General features: G+C 41.1%; 1 protein-coding gene across 23 annotated transcripts in view; it reads left to right on the plus strand.

Annotated features, from left to right (window-relative positions):
• The window catches only part of SLMAP (sarcolemma associated protein), an 82,423-nt gene that overhangs the window by 36,689 nt on the left and 22,151 nt on the right, over positions 1-23,583 (plus strand). For 4 of the 23 annotated variants that reach the window (XM_071812908.1, XM_065845928.2, XM_065845926.2 and 1 more), the window contains 16 exons: positions 381-476; positions 761-832; positions 1,657-1,797; positions 2,640-2,777; positions 3,179-3,347; positions 3,433-3,483; positions 3,999-4,049; positions 5,950-6,012; positions 10,027-10,083; positions 13,273-13,353; positions 13,610-13,669; positions 16,403-16,525; positions 17,621-17,695; positions 19,984-20,304; positions 21,547-21,664; positions 22,138-22,309. In XM_071812908.1, coding sequence (XP_071669009.1) covers positions 381-476; positions 761-832; positions 1,657-1,797; positions 2,640-2,777; positions 3,179-3,347; positions 3,433-3,483; positions 3,999-4,049; positions 5,950-6,012; positions 10,027-10,083; positions 13,273-13,353; positions 13,610-13,669; positions 16,403-16,525; positions 17,621-17,695; positions 19,984-20,304; positions 21,547-21,664; positions 22,138-22,309 — 1,788 coding nt within the window. Of the gene's footprint in view, positions 1-380; positions 477-760; positions 833-1,656; positions 1,798-2,639; positions 2,778-3,178; positions 3,348-3,432; positions 3,484-3,998; positions 4,050-5,949; positions 6,013-10,026; positions 10,084-11,432; positions 11,603-13,272; positions 13,354-13,609; positions 13,670-16,402; positions 16,526-17,620; positions 17,696-19,983; positions 20,305-21,546; positions 21,665-22,137; positions 22,310-23,583 lie in introns of those variants that run through there. The other 19 variants (XM_065845936.2, XM_065845935.2, XM_065845932.2 and 16 more) reach the window with 14 other exon arrangements.

The raw sequence follows: 23,583 nt of genomic DNA on the forward strand, positions 1-23,583 counted from the left end.
GAGCGGCTCATTGCACAGGAGCTGCCAAGCTGCCTTTTGGTGTTTACTATTTTGTCACTCAAATCATTGACGAAAGTCAAAGCGTTTTTAAGTCTTGGAAACAAAAAGTTGTTACTATGTGTACTTAAAAACGTTCGTTTTCCACGCATATGTTAGGAACCTAAGGTTATAGGATAATATTTTCTAATTAACATATCCATACAAGTGAGTGGGTGGGTGGGTGGATGGATGGATGGATGGATAAAATGGGATGGGCCTGCTATAGTTTTGAATTACGTGACAGTGCTTCCTACTCACATTTCCTTTTTTCCTTTGTATTTTGGTGTCTTTTATGTTGCTTCTGTTCTGCTGAACCGCCGGCTGCTCTGCTCTCTTGGTAGGAAGCCTTACATCGGGAACAAATGTTGGAACAGAAGCTGGCAACCCTTCAGCGACTGCTCGCTGTCACACAAGAGGCTTCAGATACGAGTTGGCAGGTACCTGCAGGCATCCTTTTCTTTTCTGCACTGAATTATGCAGCAGCACGTGAATTTTAGCTATTAATTTACAAACAATGGGGGGGAAAAGCAGCAGAAAGAATTAAAAGCTTATGGTGGTTTTCTTACACTGTGCAAAAGATGATGTTTGATAGTGGTTATGTACCGGTTTGAAATAATCAATAGTAGTAAATACTCCAACGAAACTCAGGTCTTTAAAGCAGAGCTCTGCTGGAACTACGTAAAGCACTTGTCAATACTAAGGTGACGCTCTTTTCTACCAGGCTTTAATAGACGAAGACAGGCTGCTGTCACGCTTGGAGGTTATGGGCAATCAGTTGCAGGCGTGTTCAAAGGTAAGCGGCTCGCTTAACGTGTAATTCTGGCAGAGCTCTTTGGAACTGTGGTGAAATGGGCTCGTTATAGGAAAGCAGTTGGAATGAAAACTTTCTGAAACCAGCCTGTGCCATTTGGATAAACTGAATAGCGTGGAAACTGTGGATCTTCTCTGTATTTCATGGAATCATTTAAAATCTAGATAAACAGCTATTTTTCACAATTTTTGAGCTTAAACTGATTTATTTTGCATATACGTTTAAATGTGTGTACTGAAATGCAGAAAGGCCTTTTGTCATTGGTGAGGAGGAGCGATTCTGCCCTATTCCCTGTGGATGGTTCTTTCTGAACAGGGACTTCAGAAAAGGCGTTGATGAGCTGTTTGGATATTGAGAGACAGAGTGACAAGTGTGCTCTGCCTTGATTGTTGTTCAGACCACCTATGCCTGCCTTAAATTTGTTCTTTTATTTTTAATTCCTCTGAACTACTTAGTTATAAGCACTTTTTTTGCAGGTCCATCTTGCAGGTGGGACCTCGTAGGCTTCTGGTTTGTCAAATCATGGGTCTTCTAGGGTTGGCATTCTCTTAGCAGTGTTCAAAAACCCATGTATTTCCTGTAATCAAAGCTGATCACTGAACCTGTGCTGCCATGCACACCCTTCAAAACCAACTGGTTTACATTCAGTCATGTCAAGACTCTTTAATCACTGATTTATCCATCACATTCTCCCATCTACCAGAAATTGCTAAACATTTTGCAGTAGAACAGGTCTTATCACAATCTGATGTATTTAATCTGCAAAACACTGATTTATACTCTTAACTTTGAATTACCTTGCGCAGAATCAAACAGAAGACAGTATACGAAAAGAGCTTATTGCATTGCAAGAAGACAAACACAACTATGAGACGACAGCCAAAGAGTCCCTGAGGCGGGTCCTTCAGGAGAAGATCGAAGTGGTCAGGAAACTGTCCGAAGTGGAGGTACCGCAGTTCCGCCTCACATCCCTGCATTGTTTCCTGTGGGGTTTATTTCTCCTGTTGGACAACACTTAGATTTTTGAATAGTTAACGAGAATCTATTCTTGAAGCAACTCCTTCATCTGCCAGATCTTAAAATTTAGGAAGCTGTCTTAGAGAACTATCTATGTGTGGGAAATAAGTGAGGGGAAAATGACGTACACACATTAGACAAAAATGCCGTTAGACTTCTCTAAACTGTAAAATTTATGGAAATACATGCTAAACCACTCATACAAATTACACTTAAAGAGCTTTTAAGGTTGCAAAGTGTTGGATGCTTTTTTCAAATGAAATCTCTGCCTCTATATCTCTCTATTAACTTCTGCTTTATTTTCTCTTTCCATTATCATTATTTGCTGTGTCCCATTAGGTCTAGAAATATCATACGACTTCATATTAAATGCCCCAAGTGCCTACCCTCTTCATGCTTTCTAGAGAATGTGGTGCATATAATGCTGTAATAAATAACCCTGTGAGGTTTCAGTTAAATACAATTTTTGTATTGTAGTAGTTCTTGACAGAAGAGAATGGGACAGACAGATCACACATTTCAGTTCGTTATTCCTATAAATCACAATTATTTGTAGAACGTATTGTGGTTTGGGTTTTTCTTTTACACGTGTATGTAAGTAGAACATTACAGAGATTTGTACAGATAATGTTTTTGCCAAGACTTGATCCATTCACAAAGCAGTTAAATGTGATTAGATTAGATACACTCCTTGGAAAATATAGCTCAGCTTCTGTGCTTGGTAGTTCATTAGTCTTATTTTTATTAATTGCATAATAATGCTGTCTTACAGCGGAGTTTAAGTAATACAGAAGATGAATGTACTCACCTGAAAGAGATGAATGAGCGGACTCAGGAAGAATTAAGAGAATTAGCTAATAAGTACAACGGAGCTGTAAATGAAATTAAAGACCTTTCCGACAAGCTAAAGGTAATGACAGAACTTCATCTGACTTCTGATGATATTATAATACATGGAAGAAATACATACAATTTAATTTTGAATGTAGCAATCAAATAAAGGTTAAGAAACTTTAAGCAACAGGTAAATGAAAGAAAGACTTGAGGAGACTTTGGGCGTTCATTAGTTTTTGGGCCCTGACGCTGTTCCTGTAAAACTTAGGTTTCTCAGACAAAAAGTGAGTTGAGATATTATGAAATACTTTCTGTTATTGTGCTTGAAGTGAAATTTATAGAAAAATAGCAGCAGAAAAATGTTGTATTTTCTTTATCTGACTAGCACAGAAAGTTACTGATGTACATACAGTTACAGAAAAATCAAGGAAATATGTTCTTCTGCATTTTAATTCTGATTGTTGGGGCATTGAGCAGGTAGCAGAGGGAAGACAAGAAGAAATCCAACAGAAAGGACTGGCCGAGAAGAAAGAACTGCAGCACAAAATCGATGAAATGGAGGAGAGGGAGCAAGAGCTTCAGGCGAAAATCGAAGCTTTGCAGGCCGACAACGACTTCACCAACGAGCGGCTGACGGCTCTGCAAGGTTGGTCACTCCGGGGGAGGAAACCGGGATCGTTTGTCTTTCTTTTAATCTGTGAAATATCTTTTTCTCGGCCTTCTGTTCACAGTACGGTTAGAACACCTTCAGGAGAAAACTCTTAAAGAACACAACAGCTTAGGTAGGTGTGATCAGTTTCTTGTTTCAAGCTGCTTTACGGATTTCATTTACTTTTAGTCTAATCATCTTATAGTCTAAGGGTCTGGAAAATGAGTGTTTTACAGTTATATACATTAGTATGTTCATCTTGGTTGTCTGTTGTTAACTTTGGAAGAGCTGTGGCCAACCCCAAATGCCAGGAGAGGGCAGTGCTGCTGCGAGCTCCAGTTGAAGCCCGACTGCTTGAGCGCCAACGTCTTCAAGGGTTTTAGATATATTATATGTATAAAAGGCTTTTTAAAATATGTATGTAATAGGCAGTAATTCTTTGGATTATAGTAACCTCTTACACACTTGAACAAAGAGGAAACAAGCAGGAAAACACAATAAATGCTGCCTGTTTTGGTTAGACGAGGTGCTTTAAAAGGAGGAGGTAGTATGAAAAGCCACATGCGTTTCACAGTGCTGTATTTATAAAGAAACAAACCCCAAAACGTTGTGCTTGCTTCCGGAAATAATACCCTTTCTTAATCCTAGGCGTACAAGTTGACGACTTCATACCTAAAATTAATGGGAGCACAGAGAAAGGTAGTGTATCCGGAGGCCCTGCTGCCTGTGGGCGATGCTGAACTTGAACAAATTCAAAAGGCTCTAAAGTGTTACTTTGAATAATATTCTCTTAAAAATGAACTGGAATTTTTCCACTTCTCTGAGCAGCGTTTTTGTTCTTAGACTTTCAGTCCAGGTGTTTTTAGTCATTTCTGTAAAGTGTAGTGAACCAACTTGGAAGTCGCTTGTTGGTTTGGGTTTTTTCGCTTGGTTTTGGGCTCTCGCTGGGTTCAGTAGCGTTGTACTGAGTGAGCTCAGGCTTGGGACATGACAAAATGGCAAATTCATTGACTTTTTGGCCTTAGTTTGATTGTTCTTTGCAACACTAACATATACAATTTTTCTAGTAAATTGAGTATGGTGAGAAAAGTCAGCAACACTTTTTCTAAGTATAATGGTTGAAAAGTGTATATGGAATATATTAATAGTGGAAACACATTTTTTCAATCTCCAGAGTCTCTTTATGTAAAACAGGAATGAATACGGATTGAACTTGTTTTTCTTCTTATTATTTAAAGCCCAACTAGTTAAAGCTCTGAGTCCTTTAAGTAACGTGTCTTAGCATGCACCTGAAGTTTTCTCAATAGAAGTGACTGATGAGACTGTGCCCAATATCACATGGAGCAACACTTATTCCAGTTATGATCTAGTGGCCAAGATATGTTTGTCCTCTTATGTTAATTTTCACTTTTCCTTGCCGTGGCTTTCTCAGCATTTGCTGTGTGGTGTTAGGCAGTGAAAGAGCTGAGGAATGGTCCTGGTGTTAGAGCTTTTTAACTAGGGAGACTAATAGCGAAATAAGAGTAGTTAATCGTGGCATAGCCTCACATCTATTTGTTACTTGGAGCAGGAGGAAAGATCTATTAAATACTGATTATGATTCTTCATTCCAGTTGTGTAGGCTGTAAAAAGACTTTGGAAGCTGGGTTGTTGGAGCTGAGCAGAAAACACGCACTACTGTGAGCAAGGGTAGCCTAGAGCTAAGATGAAGCAGTTAGGAGAAGCTTTCAGGCTTTGTGTGCAAATACATGTTGGTTTTGAGAAATAATTGATAATATCGCACTAAATATGATTATTTTTTTTAAACAAACGCTTTTTTGTTTGTTTTAAAATTGTCAGGAATGTGGTGTTAGTTTTTTAAATGCTGCTGCCTCGTATCAGTCCGCATTTAAAAATAGTCCGAAATATTTTAAATTTGGGTTAATTAGTGTGTGATCATAACAAGCGTCACTATCGCCGTTATTCACTTTTTTGTCGAAATTGAAGAAGCAATTCCTTTTTTGGCTTGTTTTGGACTGTGTACGAGTCCAACTGTTACCTGGATGGATGCATGAAAATACAGCTTCTTCCATCCTATGGGTAACAGAGCTTGTGTTAAACCTGGGGGTTTCAGGCGGCTGTCTGCCCATTGCATTACAAGTACAGACAACGTACAACTGCTTGTTCAAGTTGTCTTTCCCCGTGTTTCTACCACCTATTGCCTTTTTCTGCCATGCACCTACCGTGCTGTTGTATTATTTGATATTTTAGTGTGGATGCCGCTATTGTGTCTGCCCCACGTCCTCCTGCGTCTCTGCTGTACCCGGGCCATCCCCATTGCCACGTTTCCACATTGCTCTGGTATTTCAGGGCTCTCTGTATCTGTCCGTCCTTTATGTCACTAACACCAGATGGGCAGGAATTCTCTCTGCCAGATTGTGGATTTTGTTCTCCTGAAAGCAGCGGGAGGCACTTTCTGTGTTGGGTTTTTCTTTTCTGCATTATTTTCCAAAAGCTGAGAATTTAGGGGTGATGATGTACATTCAACCTTTCACATTTTTGTTGCGTCCATTTGCAAATGCGAAGAAGATGTCAACTGCGGTGTTTCTTTCTTTACTAGAGCACTTGCTTTCAAAGAGTGGAGGGGACTGCACTTTTATTCATCAGTTCATAGAGTGTCAGAGTGAGTACAAGAGCATTCATCACATTTACTTTCAATAAATAAAAAGAAACCCAACACAAAACCACCCGACACACCGGAAAAGGTGGATAAAAACAAGTTTGTCACTACTATTTAATATTTCTGTAGTAGCAGAAATTTTCTAAGCGCAGAATTGTGGTATTTAGCAGATACCTGTGGTAGCAGGGAGACCATATCTTTGCTCTTGCAAAGCAATATTTGCACTGTCTCTTCTTAGTAATTAATCCATTATTGTCCTCTGGCCAGCAAAAGGGTGGTGATGGTGCCACGGGATGGTTACAACTGGGTGTAATTTTTACCCATTACAAAGTTAAGAAGTGAACACTGTTAGTTGAAGGAAACATCGCAGAACAGAGAGAAGGTAATGGTGCCTTTTCTTCGTTTCACATGCTTGTAATTTATCTGATAATTAAACATCTGACACGTTCTTCAAATCAGTTGTTACAGAGAACAAACAGGAAAACAGGACCTTTGGTTTATCTGGAGATCCAAGAGATTGTTTTAAGATAAATAAATGTGCAAGACCAGTCTTTAGAAAGATGTGTTACTCTGCAATGAGAAACATGCTTTTCGGAGCAAATGGCTTTAGAAATGAGTAATGAAACAGCCCAGGCTGCGTATCTAGTATTAAAGAAAAACTTAAGATGTGAATACTGTTTGTGCACCAGGAGAAAAGTCTCATTGGGATGAAGAGAGAGAAGTGCTAGTACAGTTCAAAGGAAACTCCTTTGCAGCATCGAGGGTGATTTTCTGACTTAGGAGTCTCCAGAGGTGACGTTTGTGAAGTTGAGCAGAGCCCGGTCTGTTCACCCCCTGGGGCGGTGACTGCGTGGCCCTGGGCCACCTCTTCCATGCCCGACACCTCGGTTCTTGCTCATTTTGTGCCGTTTTTTCAGTAACCGCTGGTGAAAATCACTGACATGGATGGCAAAGTCATGGTGCTGCTTTTGGAGTAGTACAGGGTATGGGTTATTGCCCAAAATGCTGCCGATGTGTAGACAAGAGAGAGATTTGGTGCCTTGCGAGCTTCCTGCCTTTCACTCCAATCTAAGTCTCCTTTATTTGTGTCCTTAGTTTTTCCTGATTTAGTGATTTTTGTTTTGCATTTATTATTTTAAATGCAAGTCCATTTTTTTTTGTGCCTTTTTACAAAGTCTGCCTTTGATTTTTCTTTTTTAATTTACCTGTCTAAAACTGAGTAGATTTTGGATGGATCGAATAGCTATTTCCAACTTTTCCATGAATTTCTGACCCGGAGGTGGCAAGTGAAGTTAATGCTGTTAGTATCACTTCTTTCCCATGGTTTGAAATATGTGTGTTGAGGCTGCTTTCCCTCCCCAAACTGGCCTCCTGCAACAACTAACGTGATACAAACCCATAGGTGTGCTGGGGACATGTTGCTTAAGTAATCACTGTAGTGTTAATGGGTAATAACTATTATATTACACACAGCGATAGGCAACCTGCATCTAAAAGGGAGTTCTGAAATGGAAAAGATAGGAAAGGAATTCTGCCTTTGAATGACCAAAAAGAAACGTGGACTATCATAAAGATAACAATTACTATTATTTATTACATGTATCAGTAACTCTTTGCTTTTTGTTAGATAGTTCCCAGGTAGCGTGAACGATAAAAATGGTTCATGCCAGAAATGAAAGCCAGAATCCTGACCCGAATTTCTGTTTTGGTGGCTGAAAATGCACATCTTGATTCAGGGAAAATGTGGATTGATTTTAAAATATATAAAAAAATATCAAGTTGATGAATAAATTTTCTGAAACAGTAATGTGAAAAGGTGGGGAGATCTGGCAAAGGGAGCCACAAGGTCCAGGTGTGCCTGCTGGTACCTGCTGGTTGTTGGCTGCCTTCTGCCCTTTTCGGTGACAGCGCAGAACAACATTCTATTTAGTTCAATGACATCAACATCCAGTTGTCTGTTGTTTAAATATACACAGGCATGCTGAAATAAACTGATTTTTGTTGGCTTTGAAATGCACTAATGTCAGCGTTCTTAGAATATAAGCCGGGAGTGCCAAACAGTGGCTGTGCCAGCTCCGGGTCCCGCGTGTTCTGCTCAACTTCTGTGCTGCAGAAATAGCAGCAAGAAGAAAACTTCTATAGAAATGTTGAATTTCATGATGAACATAAAAAACCAGTAAAGCACCATGGGGAAAAAAAGGTCTGCAGGTTTTTGTAGTCATAGGAATTGAGGATTCTTAGAAGCACAAAGAGCTGCTGCAAAGCTTTCACTGTGGGCAAACACATGGGTCGAGACAACAAGTTTATTTGATTTGTGCTGCAATTATTCTGGTTTTAACAGCTACCTAATTACGAAAACTCCATCAGTTCATGATGCTGAGGTTTCTTCTGTAAGCTGATTATAGAAGCCTATTTTAAGCCAACAGTCGGGCACAGATGAGGTGTTGCCCCTTCAGATCCAGCAGCCCATTGCGACTTTGCCTGTATGGGTTCTGCATTCAGCTGATTTTCTGAGGCATCTGGGCAGGATTGCTCAGCTGTGTCCTGGGACAAACACATCTGAACACTTCTGTTTAGATTCTTAGCAATGTGTTTATTTCGTGGCAGAGAGCTCAGGATCTCGCTCGGTGCCTCGATCCTCGTGGCCGCGGTAACTCGATGCCCCCGGTGCCATCCCCAGCGCCGGGGAACTCGAGACGGTCTGAACTGGTGATCTCCTCCAGTTGCTTGAGACCTGGAGCCAACCCTGCAGATCCAGCCCGCCGTTCGGTGCATTTCTGAAGCATAAAATGCTGCGCGAATGCAGGACAATATTTGTAGATAAAAGTAGATGGAGGGAGTATCTCTCTTAGACTGGACAGGGCAAGCGTTTGGCCATGGAAACCCTTCAGACCTCAGGGTTTTTTTGGTCTGAAAGCTCATCTGCTCTCTACAGTTAACAAATAAATCTGTGTGCAGACATTGTCCTGCCTCTGTCCTTAGACTGTGGTTACAGCAGCGTGTCAGCGGAGAGCAGAGACTTCCAAGAGTTCAGAGCTTCTTGGAGCTGGAAATGCTGAATAACACTCACTTTTTCTTAAATTAAAAATTAAGAAGGTTTTACTGTCATCCAGCTTCCTTAATCTGAAGGCTCCTGTACGCACTGATTCGGGGGATGTTTCAGCGGGGCGTTAACAGCTTTCAACGTTATCTGACCCGCAACATCTACTGCATAGAAACTGATGATGGGATCTGTGAGCTATGTGACCCTCGATCATTTTGCAGTTGTTAAGCAATTTGAAATACTGAAATCTGCTCAGAAGAGGAAATGAATTACCAGTTCAGTAGTTCTTTTAGTGCCTTTCATTAATCCGAGCTGTTCTTCCCTTGGTGTGACCGTTGCCCCATGTCCCCACTGGGTTAGGATGCAGGTGGCAGTGGAGGCTCCAATTCCATGTTTGGGGTTTCTATGCACCTGATATACATGAATAGATTTGCCTATCAATCCTATATGTAAACTCGGTTTTTGTGAATATCACGCACGCGCAACTTTGGGGAAGTTTGTGCAGCTCTCAATGTTTTAAGCTAAGGAAGGGTATTTCCATGTGCCTCCCATAGGCTCTGTGCCGTATTTCTAGATTCCTGCTGTGTCCGAATATCTATTGCAGGCAAGCAGCTCTTAAAATTCCCTTTTTGATAACTAGAACTTGAGAAAAGTATTAAATATTTGCTGCTCCCAGTTAATTTCTTTAAAAAGTTCCTAAAAACTCGTTTTGTAACTTCTCATCACTGAAGCGAAGCGTGAATAGCGCAAGCTAATAAACTGCACAAGAAATAATTGCGCCCTTTATCACGGGGTTGCACTGGGCTCTTGTGCTCTGTTTCGTTATTCCACGCCAGGATAAAGTTTTTGTTCAAGCCTGAGTAGGAAGTAACATTATCAGCCTTTAATTTGGTCATGGAATGTGGGCAACGTGGTGTGCAGGGCAAAGCTTGCGGAATTTGAGCTGGGAAAGTAACGCTTATTTTGTTTGGCAGACAAGATCATAGATGAAGGACATCTAACCAAAGCGGAAGAAACAAAGCTTTCGAAAGGTTAGATTTCTGCATTATTTCACTGTTTTTCGAGCATGTTTCTTATGTCGCTTCGGTGCATGTTCTGTCATAAACGAGCAGTTTGAGTTTTGTTGAATACTGACTTAAGGAGAAAGAATTAATGCCGAGAAGCTGTATTGTGTGCTGAACTCTGCTCCAGGTGCTGCCGGAGGGTACAAAGATCTAATGAAACCGTTTTTGAAGATTGAGTGCATGAAATGCCGTTCTCAGTAATCACTGAGTTCTTACCTGAATGTGCATTTAAAAACCGGTTAAAATACAGTATTATTCTGTAAATCGATTTAAATCTTTAGTGCCTGTATGAATTTCAAGCAAGTTTTTGTTTTTATTACACAACTAAGTAGAAATGATGTTTGGTCTCATTTTAAGTTTAAATAGAAGTGTATTATAATTTGCCTTTGTTCTAACTTACACTCTCATAACTTTAACTGTCAACCTCCTAAATGTACCTTTTCCAAGTCATATATGAATGTGCATCTTTTTCTCTTCTATATAAAACAAAGTGCAAGGCACTAATTAGAAGAGGTTCCTCTTGTCAAGGAGCAGTCGTCCTTATCTCGCAGAGCAGAACAGGAACGCTGCAAAGTGTAGATCGATATTTCCCATATGTCTAATAATGTAAGATTGTTTGGACTGTGATGCTGACTCCACTTCTGTAGCTTTTTATTAATGTCTAGACGTAATAACTCATTCCTTTTCCTTCTGCAAAGTGTTAGTGTACCGGATAAATGTTAGCTTGTTAAAAGTTGGTCTTTTAGAGACTTTTCACGTTATCTTCTCTTACCTTAATCTGTGAAATTACACCTTTAATTTGTTTCTCTATGTGAGTAAGCTATAGAAAACTTGCCATATTTGGCAGAAGAATGCATACAATAACTGTAACGTAACCCTTGTATGCCAGTCATCCTGCCAAGCAGCCGGCTATTTTTAGTGTTTGTTAATATATTATAACTCATCAAGTAAGTATGATGTCAACACATTTTAATATACTTCATAATTTTGGCTATATTTACTCAGCTCAGTTTCATTATGGGAAATAGGGACGACTGCTGTGAAATAACATAGTAAGGAAGGAGTTCTGTGCCTGTGGCTCTGGTTCCAGAATAGGAAGGAGGTTTCTAAACCATTCCTCTTTTTGACTTGTGCTGTTTCAGTTGCAGCAACTGGGGCGTCTCTGGCTGGGGCGTCTCTGGCTGGGGCGTCTCTGGCTGGGGCGTCTCTGGCTGGGGCGTCTCTGGCTGGGGCATCTCTGGCTGGTGCCTCATCTCGTTGTTTCGGGGGAGGAAGGAGCTGGGGACCCGTGAGTGGGTGGGAGGAGAATGGGAGGGAGGTGGAGAGAGAGAATTAACGCAGCGGTTGGAACTTGCACCGTTCCTCCCGTTTCTCACCGAGCGAGAAAGCTGCGTTTCCATGAATGACCACATATGGTAAAGTTGGTCGGATGCAGGTTTTGCTCAGCTTAGTGCGTCTGGATTGGCCACTCACATAATCGACATGGGTGAGGCTTTTAGGATGTACTTTTCTTAATACTTCAAAAAGAATGTATTCTTTGGTTTAGTAATTATTACAGTTCTAGTGGCAGTCTTGTGGGCTTGAATCTATACGCTGCATGTATAATGTTTTGTATTGTAACATCTTTAGATATTAGGTTAAAATCTTATTCCAAAATACAGGGAAATACCCTTTTAGTTCAATCCGAGGTCCCCCGCTCCCTCTCCAGTGCTCGCGGTCACGTTGCATGGGGAGAGCCTGGCTGCTGCTGGGCTGTGCTGTTGGTCCTTGCCTTCCTCTGTGCACGTACCAGTGGATGCTGTTCTGGCACAGAGGAACAGAAAGCTTTTCATGTTACAGGAAGAAAACATTGCTTGTGGTTTTTTTATTAACCCGCCTGTGTTTTGTCACCGAGCTCAGTTGCCGGTGTAAGTGCACAGCCTGTCTGCTCTTTCCCCTTCTTTCACTTTGGGGATGCTTAGTTCTGTTTGTTCTCTTTTTACTTGAAAAAACAATGCACACAGGCTTTTGTTTTTACATGTTTTTGTATACTAACCCTATTTGTATAACACACTTACTGCTGTGCATCTTCCCTTGTCCTGGTACCTTATTGTTGCATCTGCAGTGTCTCTATGTGAAGAAATTCATTGCGTTCCCCGTGTGTTTCTGTATACACGGTGGAAATAAAGTCCGTGTGCTGGGGATGTTGTGGCGATGCCTTTTTCTCTCTCTGTGGGTCTGCAGTGCTGTCAGCCCACTCTGCATGGACAACCAGCACAGACTCCATGTAGGACCTCACTGTACATTGGGGATGTGGCTCCATAGGCTTTGCCTTGCTTTAGTGGACCCATCGGAAATCAACTGGAATGGTTATTAAAAAGACCCCAATAATCAGAGCCTCACCAAGTGTTTAGGCTGAACCAGGGCTGCTGCTGTGAGCGAAAAGGATGCGCTGGTGCAGTTCAGTCCCCTCACCCCCTGAAAATGCTGCTCCCCATTATAAATCTCAAACTGGTCAAACAAACAGACCGGCATCAGTGTGTGGCTTCACTGAGCTGATGTAATAATCCATGGGGTTGTGTATGAACAGATAATTCATGGAGTTTTTTTTTTTGGAAAGGACATAGGCTTCTTAATATAATTTTTCTCTTAATACAATTTGAACTGAAAATTCTTTCTAGAAATGAGTGTATTAACTTATATTGCTGTAATTCTTCACTGGTTTGTACCCCACTTTTTTTAACAGTGTGGTATATACAGAACTCATTGCTATTATTTTCTTTGTCCAAAATACAGAAACACAGTTTTCCTCTTAACAGCAGTTTCTTTCTGCCTTGTCACAGTATGTGCATTGTTCTGGGTTTCTTTTCTTGTTTGTTCCCTGGTGAATCAGCCCTTGCCCAGGGCTCCAGCTGCAGGAACGCAGCGCTCGCACAGCCCCTTGCAGCCCCTGGTAGATCTGCGCTGCACTAATGACCTCGGTGATGCCAAATCCGTTGTAGCCCAGACGTACAAAGCAGAAAGCAACCACCAGGTTTTTAAGTGTTTCTTCAACTGTGTTTTTTTTTTTCCAGTTGATATTTAGTAGTTAAATAAATAGAGATATAAAAGAAATTATGATTAAGAGACTGAATAAGGCGTTTACTGACAGCAGTTGATTTTCCTTGCCTGTTGCAGAGAATCAAGTGAGAGTCAAAGAATCTGATTTGTCAGACACTCTCAGTCCGAGCAAGGAAAAAAGCAGCGACGACACTACAGGTAGGCGTTTAACCGAGTTTGCTGTAACATCTAATTAGTTTCAATTAAATCATTTAATCACGAGCAGTTCCTAAGCGTGGAGAAGGTGTGTGTTGTGCAGAGCCAGACACAAGCTTAGAGCAGTATTGTCCATTTTGTGGCTTCGTAATTAACTGTGGTAAAGCGAGAAGAACCAAGAGCTGCTCTTTGCTGGAAGAACGTGTGCGTGAAAACTGCTTCATCTCTGAAACCTGGGGGCTTGTTTGTTTTTTACTAGATGCCCAAATGGACGACCAAGATCTGAATGAACCTATTGCTAAAGTAGCTCTTCTAAAAGGTAAACTAATTTATTTTCTTAACTTTAGGTGCATAATCTGTTCATATATCTTCTGTCTGCTTGTTTTTTATCAAATGTGCATTGGAGTGCTGAAATGAAAATGTTTTAACCATGGTAGTATGGAAGAGTTGCATTTAAATACCAATAATGATTCCGTAACTATTCCTGAACTTTTAAGTGAATAAGCAGAAAAATACCTATCTACATAACCTACTTTCCTATTGAACTGTGTACTGTAATTAACTAAAATAACTCCTGAGGCTATTTATGGGCATTCCTGTTTTGCTCTCATGAAATCATTAAATATCTGTACAATGAATCATTTGCCCTTGTAGTTTTAATGAAGAGCCTGTAAACCCACAGTTTAGTCTTAGGCTTTGTCAGAGCTCTTCATATGCCTGAGTTTGCCCTAAAAAGGATCTTATTTGCCACAGAAAGACTTTGAAGCGGATTTTTTAAGCAGTCGTGTAATTAAGGAAGAGTGAGAACATCTCTGATCTGGCAGCCGTTTGGAATGTGGAAGCGGCTGCTGGAAAAGGCAGCATTCTGTGTTTAACTCTTGAAATTTGGAAAACAAATTAACAGAACAAGAAAACAAGGAGATGTTTAATTGCTGTAGTTCCCTCCAAGTATATTCTCATCAATAAACTCTGAGCGCATTTGGAATTTGTTTCAAGTTTGTACAAATTGGAGTCTGGCGAAGGGGGAAAAGCTGTCACACATTATACAGCTGCTCTCCTCCCCATGAGATAAATGACTTTATCAGCCATTAATAACCATTCCCCGAGACTCATTGCTGAGTTAAAAACAGGTAAATGTTAAACAGAAGCAATAAATGTCCCCGTCATGTTCTTTAATGTTGTGGAAATGGTCGTTTTTCCCCACAACTGCCCCATGGCTTTGATGCCTTTGCTTGGGCCAGACTGAAGGAGAAGACATTTTCATGTCTTTCAGGAATTATTTGAATAAATGAGGGTTTTCAAATAGTTATATTTGACATTTTTTTGGCACCTTGTTGTAATTAATGACAGAATTCCTTAGACTTGTGCAAGAGCAGTTAGTCCCGTGCTCAAGAGTTCGAGAAACTGCTCAAATACTTGTTTTGGTTGCTTTTGTTACCTTGGTTCTCAAACCAGGTTTTAGTGACGCGAGTTTGTTTCTTGACAGAACTAATGCCAAGCCTGATGATATTCAGTAGTGTTATTATTTCTAATTAGAGCAATCCTATTTACTAAGGGATTTCTGCAAAACTACAGTGAGCACAGAAATGATGTTTGCTTTGAACTAAAAGACATAAAAGAAATGTTCAGTTTGGGCAAGACTGAAAAGCTGTGATTTTCTCGTGCTTGTATTTCTCAGCTTTTGATTTAGAAGCGTTTCAAGTGCATGGAGATTCCCCTCTTGCAATTGAGTAGGAAAAAGTGTTTCCCTTGACAGGGATTGTGCTGTTGCTGAACTGCTGACGTTGTCCCTTGGGAGCAGCGTTATCTTTTATGGTTTATGGTGTGTCCTTCCAAAACGCTGCCCACCAGAGTTCATTTGGGGTTCTGGTTGGATTTGGGACGCTGCTGTTCTCTTGAATGTGATTTGAGCGGCGTTTGTCAACTCCCCCATCCATTCCAGGCTCATTAAGGAGGATTGAAAGTCTTAATTGCCCCAAGTCTTTATCCATGAGAAGCTGAGAACAAAACACATTCAGTAAAGTGCAACTTGGATTTGAAACTCCAATAATCTGTAAAAGAAAGCATTTGGATGAAATACGCAGTCCCCTTTGTTCTTTCTGCTCTCATAATTTTGTTCTGGAGAGTTCTAAGAGCCCGTGTGGGCCCGCAGCTCTGCGCGATCCCACCAGGTCGTGACTGGGAGCACAGGAAAGGACAAGGAGCCTCTTTTCTCAGGGGATACAGCATGAATACAGCATGAATACAGCATCAACGCTTCAGCAGGACTCAATCAACAACTATTTTAATGAGAAAGACAGAAAGAAAAATCATAGTTTATTGGTGACATATACAGTTAAATGTGAATGTCAAAAGTATAATGGCAAACTAGACTATAGCTCGTATTTCTCTTTTTCTCATTATTGAAAGGTCCAGAGTAAGATAAGTTATCAAGGTAACTTATCTTTTGGATTTTTTATTCTAAGCTGTTACAAATACTTATTTTTCCTCTTTTAAATTCCCCCCAAACTTCAGCTCTAGAAGCACCTAATTTGTCTGCAGTTGCAAGTCCTCTTGTAAACCCGAGATCTATTAAACATGCATTTTAGTCCATAGACAACCTATGGAGAAGAGCGAGTGTTTTCCTTTAGGGTTTCATAGCATGCCCAGGCAGGTGCTGGTGTTCAGGACGTGTGTGTGGGGAGGGGGTCCGAGTCGCCTCCTCCCAACCGGACGAGTTGTGACCACAGCACAGGGTTTGTGCTGGTTCCTTCAGTTCTGTCCATCCAGGAGTCCTTGCCGATCTATACCGTGCTTTTAAAACTCTCCAATTCTTGTCTGTTGTTTTGTGGTTTATACTGCATGTTATACATAGGGAATGCTTTCATGTTCGCGTATGTTTTCCTCCTTTTAAAAGTATATTAATATTTCTGCTAATATTCATCTAATCCAATTTTGAGTTTAACCAACTTCAGTTCAGACGACTTGAATAAGAAATCGCAAGCCATCCCATGACAGCGCAAACTCAACTGTTGTACAAACGTATATTTTAAAGCAAATGTTCTTTCACCAGATGACTTGCAGGGGGCACAATCAGAGGCTGAGGCAAAGCAGGAGATGCAGCAGCTGCACAAGGAGCTGGTTGCCGCCCAAGAGCTGGCGAGGACCAGTAAACTGAAATGCTCTGAGCTGCAAGGTGAGACCCACACCACCCTGCTTCCCTAGGGCCTCCATTTAAGCTCCGTTTAGCAGGTAGTTTCCAAAGGGGGGCCAGTTTGCTGACCTCATTCATGTTTACAGGTATGTAAAGGGTGAGTGTCAGGAGGATGGAGCCAGGCTCTTCTCGGTGACAACCAGTGACAGGACAAGGGGCAATGGGTTCAAACTGGAACACAGGAGGTTCCACTTAAATTTGGGAAGAAACTTCTTCATGGTGAGGGTGGCAGAGCCTGGCCCAGGCTGCCCAGGGAGGTTGTGGAGTCTCCTTCTCTGCAGCCATTCAAACCCGCCTGGACACCTTCCTGTGGAACCTCAGCTGGGTGTTCCTGCTCCATGGGGGGATTGCACTGGATGAGCTTTCCAGGGCCCTTCCAGCCCCTGACATTCTGGGATTCTGTGATACACTTTGTAGCGCTCACATCTGCACCGAATCTCAGAAACTTTTGCCTTTTTTTTTTTTTTTGGTAAATTCTATATACAGTCCAGTTGAGCTCTGACTTTTCGGTTCAAAATAACCAATATATTTTCATAGTTTGGAATACATACTTGAACTCCATATATTTCACCTTTATACAATATATTCATCTACAGATTAACCTGTATTTCAGTCAAGTAGCGCAGATAATTTAGTGGCTTCAGCAGTGCTTTGTTTAGATCATCCTATCAGCCATGCACTTGTATCATTATCCTCAGCAGAACTGAGAGTTATTTTGACAGGCAGTCGTATCCTTCATTTTAGCTGCGGATTGTTCAGTGTTCTATATTGGGGTAGATTTACAGGGTTTTCTCTCCTCCCACAGCAGTTTGCATTTAGCACACCTGGAGTTTTGGATCAGGCAACAGATTGGATTAATTCCCAATTAATTGTAATACTACCATAATAATGGAATGATGTCTTAGTATTAACTTTTAATTAAACTACTTACACAGTTACTAGCTTCGATAACTTACTGAAATAATACGATTGCTTAATCTTTTCAGTTAAGGGGAGGTTGTGACTAAAATTAATGACACAGCTGAAATGCTTCTTACTAACAAACAATTGTGGGCACGTTTTCACTTCCATGTACAGCGCTGTTGGAAGAAGAGAGAAAAGCCTATCGAGTGCAAGTCGAAGAATCGAACAAGCAAATAAATGTTCTGCAAGGTAGGAATTGTTTTTCTTCACCCCACTCTGATAGGGAAAATATAGAGCTTTGGCTGGTTTGGTGGCATCATCAACACTAATAAAGGAAAACGTTAATTGAATGAGTGTTTTCAATCTGATTTCTTTCACCATATCTTTGAATTTTATTGTGCAATGTTTCCTGTCAGTTCCTACGGTTCTGATCACAACGTGGAAAATGCAGAAGAGGAAATCGATGGTTCAGATCGTTCTGCTGTTTGTGGTGTCGCTGCTCCCGAACGATTAGGGGGTGACACATCCCACAGGTTGGGAAGAGTTGTTGAGGTGTCCGGGTTCTCTCTCGGCCGTCCCTGTGAACTGTAGTGGAGAATAAAAAAGCCAGCAGCTTCACTCAGTAACATTCCTGAAATGTTTTAGTGGAATCTGTGTTTGAATCCAGCCAGCACAACATGGCTTTGCACGTTTGTCACAGAGAAGGTGCCACAGAAACTACTGAGGTCCTGTCTCTACGCGTGAAGCTCTTCAGATGAACAGATAGGTAGGGAGAGGAGATCCAAGGGACTTGTCGCTACTTACTTAAAAAATGAAGCATTCAGTTGAGCTGAGGTAATGGCTTACAGGAAACTTCCATTACGTCTCATATTTAGTTCTAATTGCTCTGAATTCTGCAGCTCTGGAATGCTCAGAAACCATTCCCATGTCCTCGGGAGTAATTTCTCTGTGTAAGTTATTTCTGCACCACCACCGAATTTTTGGAACGTTTCAGTGCGTTTGTATTTTCAGTCGTACCGTGCTTGTTTCACACCCCAGCGGTTGTGGGGACGGTTGTTCATCAGCAATGCAGACAGAAGGAAAAATGACATTTCCTCTTTGAAATGCTGCTGTTACTGAAAAGCAGAGATTGAACTTGGCCTGATAAAGGTGATAATATCTGGAAGATACAGTTTGAAAAAACCACTCTTCTGCTCATTAGTGGGCACCTCCTGTGAGAGCAAGGCCTAATTCTTGGTGCTTTGGAAGCATTTGTTTTCAGAACCGATTTGTTTTGGTGGGTTCGAGACTTCTAACATGAGGATACATGGAGAGGCCGTTGTGAACGTGTAGTATGTTTTATTTCTGTCACATTGTTCTCATCTGCTTGGTTTGCTATTCCGTCAGTAGAGACACTATTGCCAAACAGATGAGGTGGTAATGCCTCACGTTTATTTACAAATTCATCATGCTGCAAATGTCTCTGTTATGGAACAGGGAAACTGTTTCAGCTTACACAGAAGTGCTGTGAAATCTCCTGTTGTCTATAATAGCTCTTATGCATGACAATATATAATAATTATGGGGGTTTTCCCACCCTGGAACTGGGTAATTCACAAGTTCTGTAGTTTATCTGATGAACTCAATGTCTTGCTGCAATCTGTTTAGGGAAAAGAGTTGCATTTTTCTTTGCTGTACATGAACAAACAGCAAAGTTTCTAGATGGTACCTGCATATGAGTTCTGCTGATGTTACTGTAAAACCTGGAGTGTAGTTGTCATGAAAGCGCAAGGCTCTCGAGTAGCCTTTCCATCAGTTTGTGCCAGGTCTCACTCGCTTTCTCCATCTCATCTTGTGTAACAGATTGAGAAAACACAAATAAGAGGTCTAGGAAGGTTACTCAGCCTTTTTTATCTCCCCCATCGCCTTTTCTTGCCCTTTGCTCCTGAAATACATAAGTTTAGGTGTGTGATTCTGACCCTCTACAGTATCTTATATTAGGTTTTCAACTTCTTCTGGGAACCATTCTTCATTAATTTAGTAATTGCTTTTCCCCATGTTAAAGATGAATGAAATACATGTAAACTCTGATACATATTCTTTAAAATTAAAGACTTTACCTCCATCAGTCAGGGTTTAATGGTAGTTTCGTTCTCTTCTGTGCTTCCCTTTCCTCCATACAGCCCTCTTTTCAGCTGTTGTGCTGGATTCTGTCTGCATGCACGCTTAAGAAAAACAGTTGTGCTCAGAGAAGAGATGTTTAGGAATGAAACGGTTTTGAATGGGAATAATTCATGAGGTTTCCTTTATGCAGAAACGTAAAATAACCTGGCGTGTATGTGACTGCTGCACATTTACAGTAAACCGCAAACACTAAAGGATGATATAAAGTTCAGGTTGTTTGATGCAGCTGTACCCGTCAGTTAAAAATAAACCTTGCACTTTGAAAAATGCTTTTGTATTTGGCTTCTTTAGTCCTATTAAACATTAATAAGTTGAGAAGGGGAGTTACGTCGTTTAGATTTTTAAAAATACTAACATTACTGTGTGCTTTCCAGCTCAGTTGCGAAGGTTACAAGAAGATATCGAGAATCTTCGCGAGGAGAAGGAGAACGAAGTTTCGAGCACTCGGAACGAACTCGTCAGCGCGCAGAACGAGATTCTGTCCCTGCAGCAAGTGGCGGCGAAGGCGGCGTCAGAGCGGGACACGGACATCTCCGCCTTGCAGGACGAGCTGCGGACGGTGCGGGCGGAACTGGAGCGGTGGCGGAAAGATGCCTCGGATTACGAAAAGGAGATCGTCAGCCTGCAGGCCGGATTCGAGCTCAGGTGTCAGCAGTGCGAGGAGCAGCACCAGCTGGAGGCCGCTCGCTTGAGAGGTGCGTGGTGAGGGGCTGTCCCGGAGCCGCGCCGGGGAGCGTCCTGCTCCATCTCTTGGCTGTCACCTATCCACATCACTAGTATTTGTTTCTTTGTAGTCATTTACTATGTGTGTGTATATACACACATACGTATGTTTATATATGTGCATCAAGGCTTATAGTGCTACAAAAGCCGCTTTTAATTGTAAATTGAAATTCAATTGTAATTAAAAATTACATTAAATTGTAATTGTGAATTTTGCCGCTGAGCTGAGGTACCCTTAGATATTAAAAATAGACCAAGTATCATTCCGCTTAGAAAAGGTGGAAAATATTTACTATTTAAAGGATTGATACCAGCCCACATTTCCAAAAGGACTTGTGTAACTTGTGTATAATTTAAGCCCATAAATGGGTAGCTTCACTTGAGACAAAAAACTGTCTTTTGTAGCTTGATAAAACAATTGATGCATCTCATTTTTAACCCAAAAATGTTAAAGTAAATTTAAAATTAAGACTTTATTCTGGATGCAGGATGTAGAGATACATACAATATACATAATGTGTTGTGCTGAGCCAGCATGGGGTTTTTCTGGGCTCATTCACTTGTGTTTTACTTTACCTGCGGTGCAGCCGCATCTCGAGCGGTTCAGAAGCTCACGGTGAAACTTCTTATGTGCCACAGAGAAACTGGAGTGTTTCAAATGTGCTTTAGATCCCGAATCGGTTCTCTTTGCGAAGTTATCAGAGAAGCCTTTTTCCAGTTCAGTCTCTGTCGTTGCATTACTGAGTAATGCTGATTTCTATTTTAATAGGGCCTGATGGATTTCAAAGGTCTCATGTTCACCCTTTGGGTACTGCTTTAAACATTCTGTTCTTGTAGCAGAGCTGTGGTATCAAGTGTTTTGAGCTGTTTGCTGGTTTCAAGTCTGGGAAACTTCTTCAAACACAGTTTTCTCTTCCTGTTTCTAAAATACCAGAGTAGACCCATAACCAGACTCTTTTCTACTCTTTTGTGCCTTAGAAAAACCTTGCATTAAAAAAACCAGAACAAAACAATAGGTTGTTTAATGCCTCACAAACCTCAAGACATTGTCATGTTTTATAGGTGCTTGTGAGAGAATTCCTATGACATGATTAGAATCAAATATATTTGAGATTTCTGACCGATATCAGCTTTTCCTCCATTTATTAGCTGGTGATACTTGAAAGAGCCATGAAGTAGTTTTACCCGATTCAATGAAATTTGCTTCCTTGCAGGTGAACTGGAGAAGCTGAAGGCGGAGTGGAGCGCTCTGGAAGCCGAGTGTGCAACACTAAGGAAGGAGAATACGTCACTTACGTCTGAAGTTCAGCGACAAGAGAAGGAGCTTTCCAGGTCAGCTGAAGAGGGTTTTGTTGGGTTTTTTCACCCTAGAAGTGGTACTAAATGCCTTATGGTGTTTCAATAAATGTGTTGAAATTTTATTTCTATCATCATATTGAGCAGAACACACTTCTCTGCCAAATTGTTATACCAAGCTATTTTTCCTCTATTTTGTAAGTGCTTCTGTGTTACTTACCAGTCATGTTATGTTGTCATAAGGTAATGTGTCTTGGTTTTCTGCTTTGTTATAAGGACTTGACAGCATACACTGGAGAACTATTTAGATTTAACAGTTATCCTTCTACCTAAAAGATAATAAAGTGCATAGATTTTCTAACTTAAATTTACTGAGTGTTCAGGGTTGGAAAATGATTCCATGTTAAACAAAAATAACATGTGAAATTTTGGAGGATGCCAAGTGCTTTAAAAAAATCTCATTACTTTACATTTAAAACGTGTGGAATCAATTGGGTTTTGTTTTCCAGCTCTCAGAAGCAGAGTTTAGCGCTGACCAGCGACATAAGTGTTCTTGAGATGTCTCGAAAGGAGCTTGAACATCAGATGGGGTCTTTGAGAGAAAAGCATCAGCGGGATGCAGCCAGCCTGAAAAGCCAGCTCAGCGAGGCCGAGAGCCAAGCAAAAGATGCTCAGAAAGAGGTAACGCAAAGTATCATTTCTCTTTTGAGAAAATATAACGCCCAGTGACTTTGACTTCTAAGCCAAAAGGAAAAATGTAAGATTTCTAGGAACAAAAGCTTCTCATACTTCTATGGCAATACTTTTATGGTAGTTAGTTACATATAAACTGAGGTTAGATCTCGGAAGGTTTCAGATAAAATGACTTGCGTGTATTTTGGAAACTTCCTAAAGTTCACTTTTGTGCATTACCTTAGTGAATTGAATTTTAAGCTGTTCAGTCAGGCAAACCCATATTCAGAGTCTTCCTGAACACTGTGGGAAAGAGTTTCATGAGCTGTTCTGAGACAAAATTAATTCTTCGGGCAGTATGGTCTTCCTAGGCAGCTTTAAGCTCTCTTACGTGGCAGTGGGGCCGCACATTCGTCGCAGAGGTCTCTTTTCGTCTTACTGGGTCGCCGGGCTGCTGCTGATCAGCGAGTGCATCAGGAGAACCAGCATTTTGAGCCTATTTCATGTGCGTGGCCTGTGGAGGTCGCAGTGGAAGAGGCCGTGGCCTCCAGCAGTTATTTGCTTTCTCTTAGGAGCATTTCAAGTGAAGTTTTCCCCCGTCACTGCTTTTAGTTTCTCTTGCAGTCCTTTGCTTTGTCGTTTATCACCCATGTCACATTCCTTACCATTTGCACAACTGGAAAACCCCAGCCCTGTTAGTCTGTGGTTTTGTAATCGGATGTGTTTGTAAAGATGCTTAATCTTTTAAATTATGGTAAATGCCAGGACTGAAAGTCATTGGTTCTGTCCTGCTAATCCCTGTCACGAGCCCTGCTGGGAAGCTTCTCATCTGCAGAGAAAATTGAACAGGAGCTTGAAAAAGGTGCAGCTGCCGGTGCTGTAGGAACTGAGACGCGTTCGCCCAGCAGCGTTTGTACCTGAGCGCAATGAAGATTATGGCATGATAGTAATAAGGCATAATTTTTAATTAATGCCTTTCTTTGAGTTGCTGTGTGGGAAGGGGGTTTGATTTACTTCCCGCAGAATATTGATTTTTGCACGTGTTTTATTAGTGTAGGGATTTGATCTACAGCCTAGATGTTAGAGCACTGTTTAAATGTAGGAGACTCCTTGTTCCCCTGTTTCTCATTTTGTCTTCATAGTTTTTGGTGGTCCTTTCCAGTATCATAATGAGTGGTTGGTTGGTAGGAGAGATGAATCATGGCCTTGCATTGACTTCATATTTCCTTCTTTTTCATCATCTTAGTCCTTCAAAATCAGCGACAAAATCTTCATTTAGAAAA

Source organism: Patagioenas fasciata, chromosome 10, assembly GCF_037038585.1.
Source record: "Patagioenas fasciata isolate bPatFas1 chromosome 10, bPatFas1.hap1, whole genome shotgun sequence".
NCBI classification, from domain to species: Eukaryota; Metazoa; Chordata; class Aves; order Columbiformes; family Columbidae; genus Patagioenas; species Patagioenas fasciata.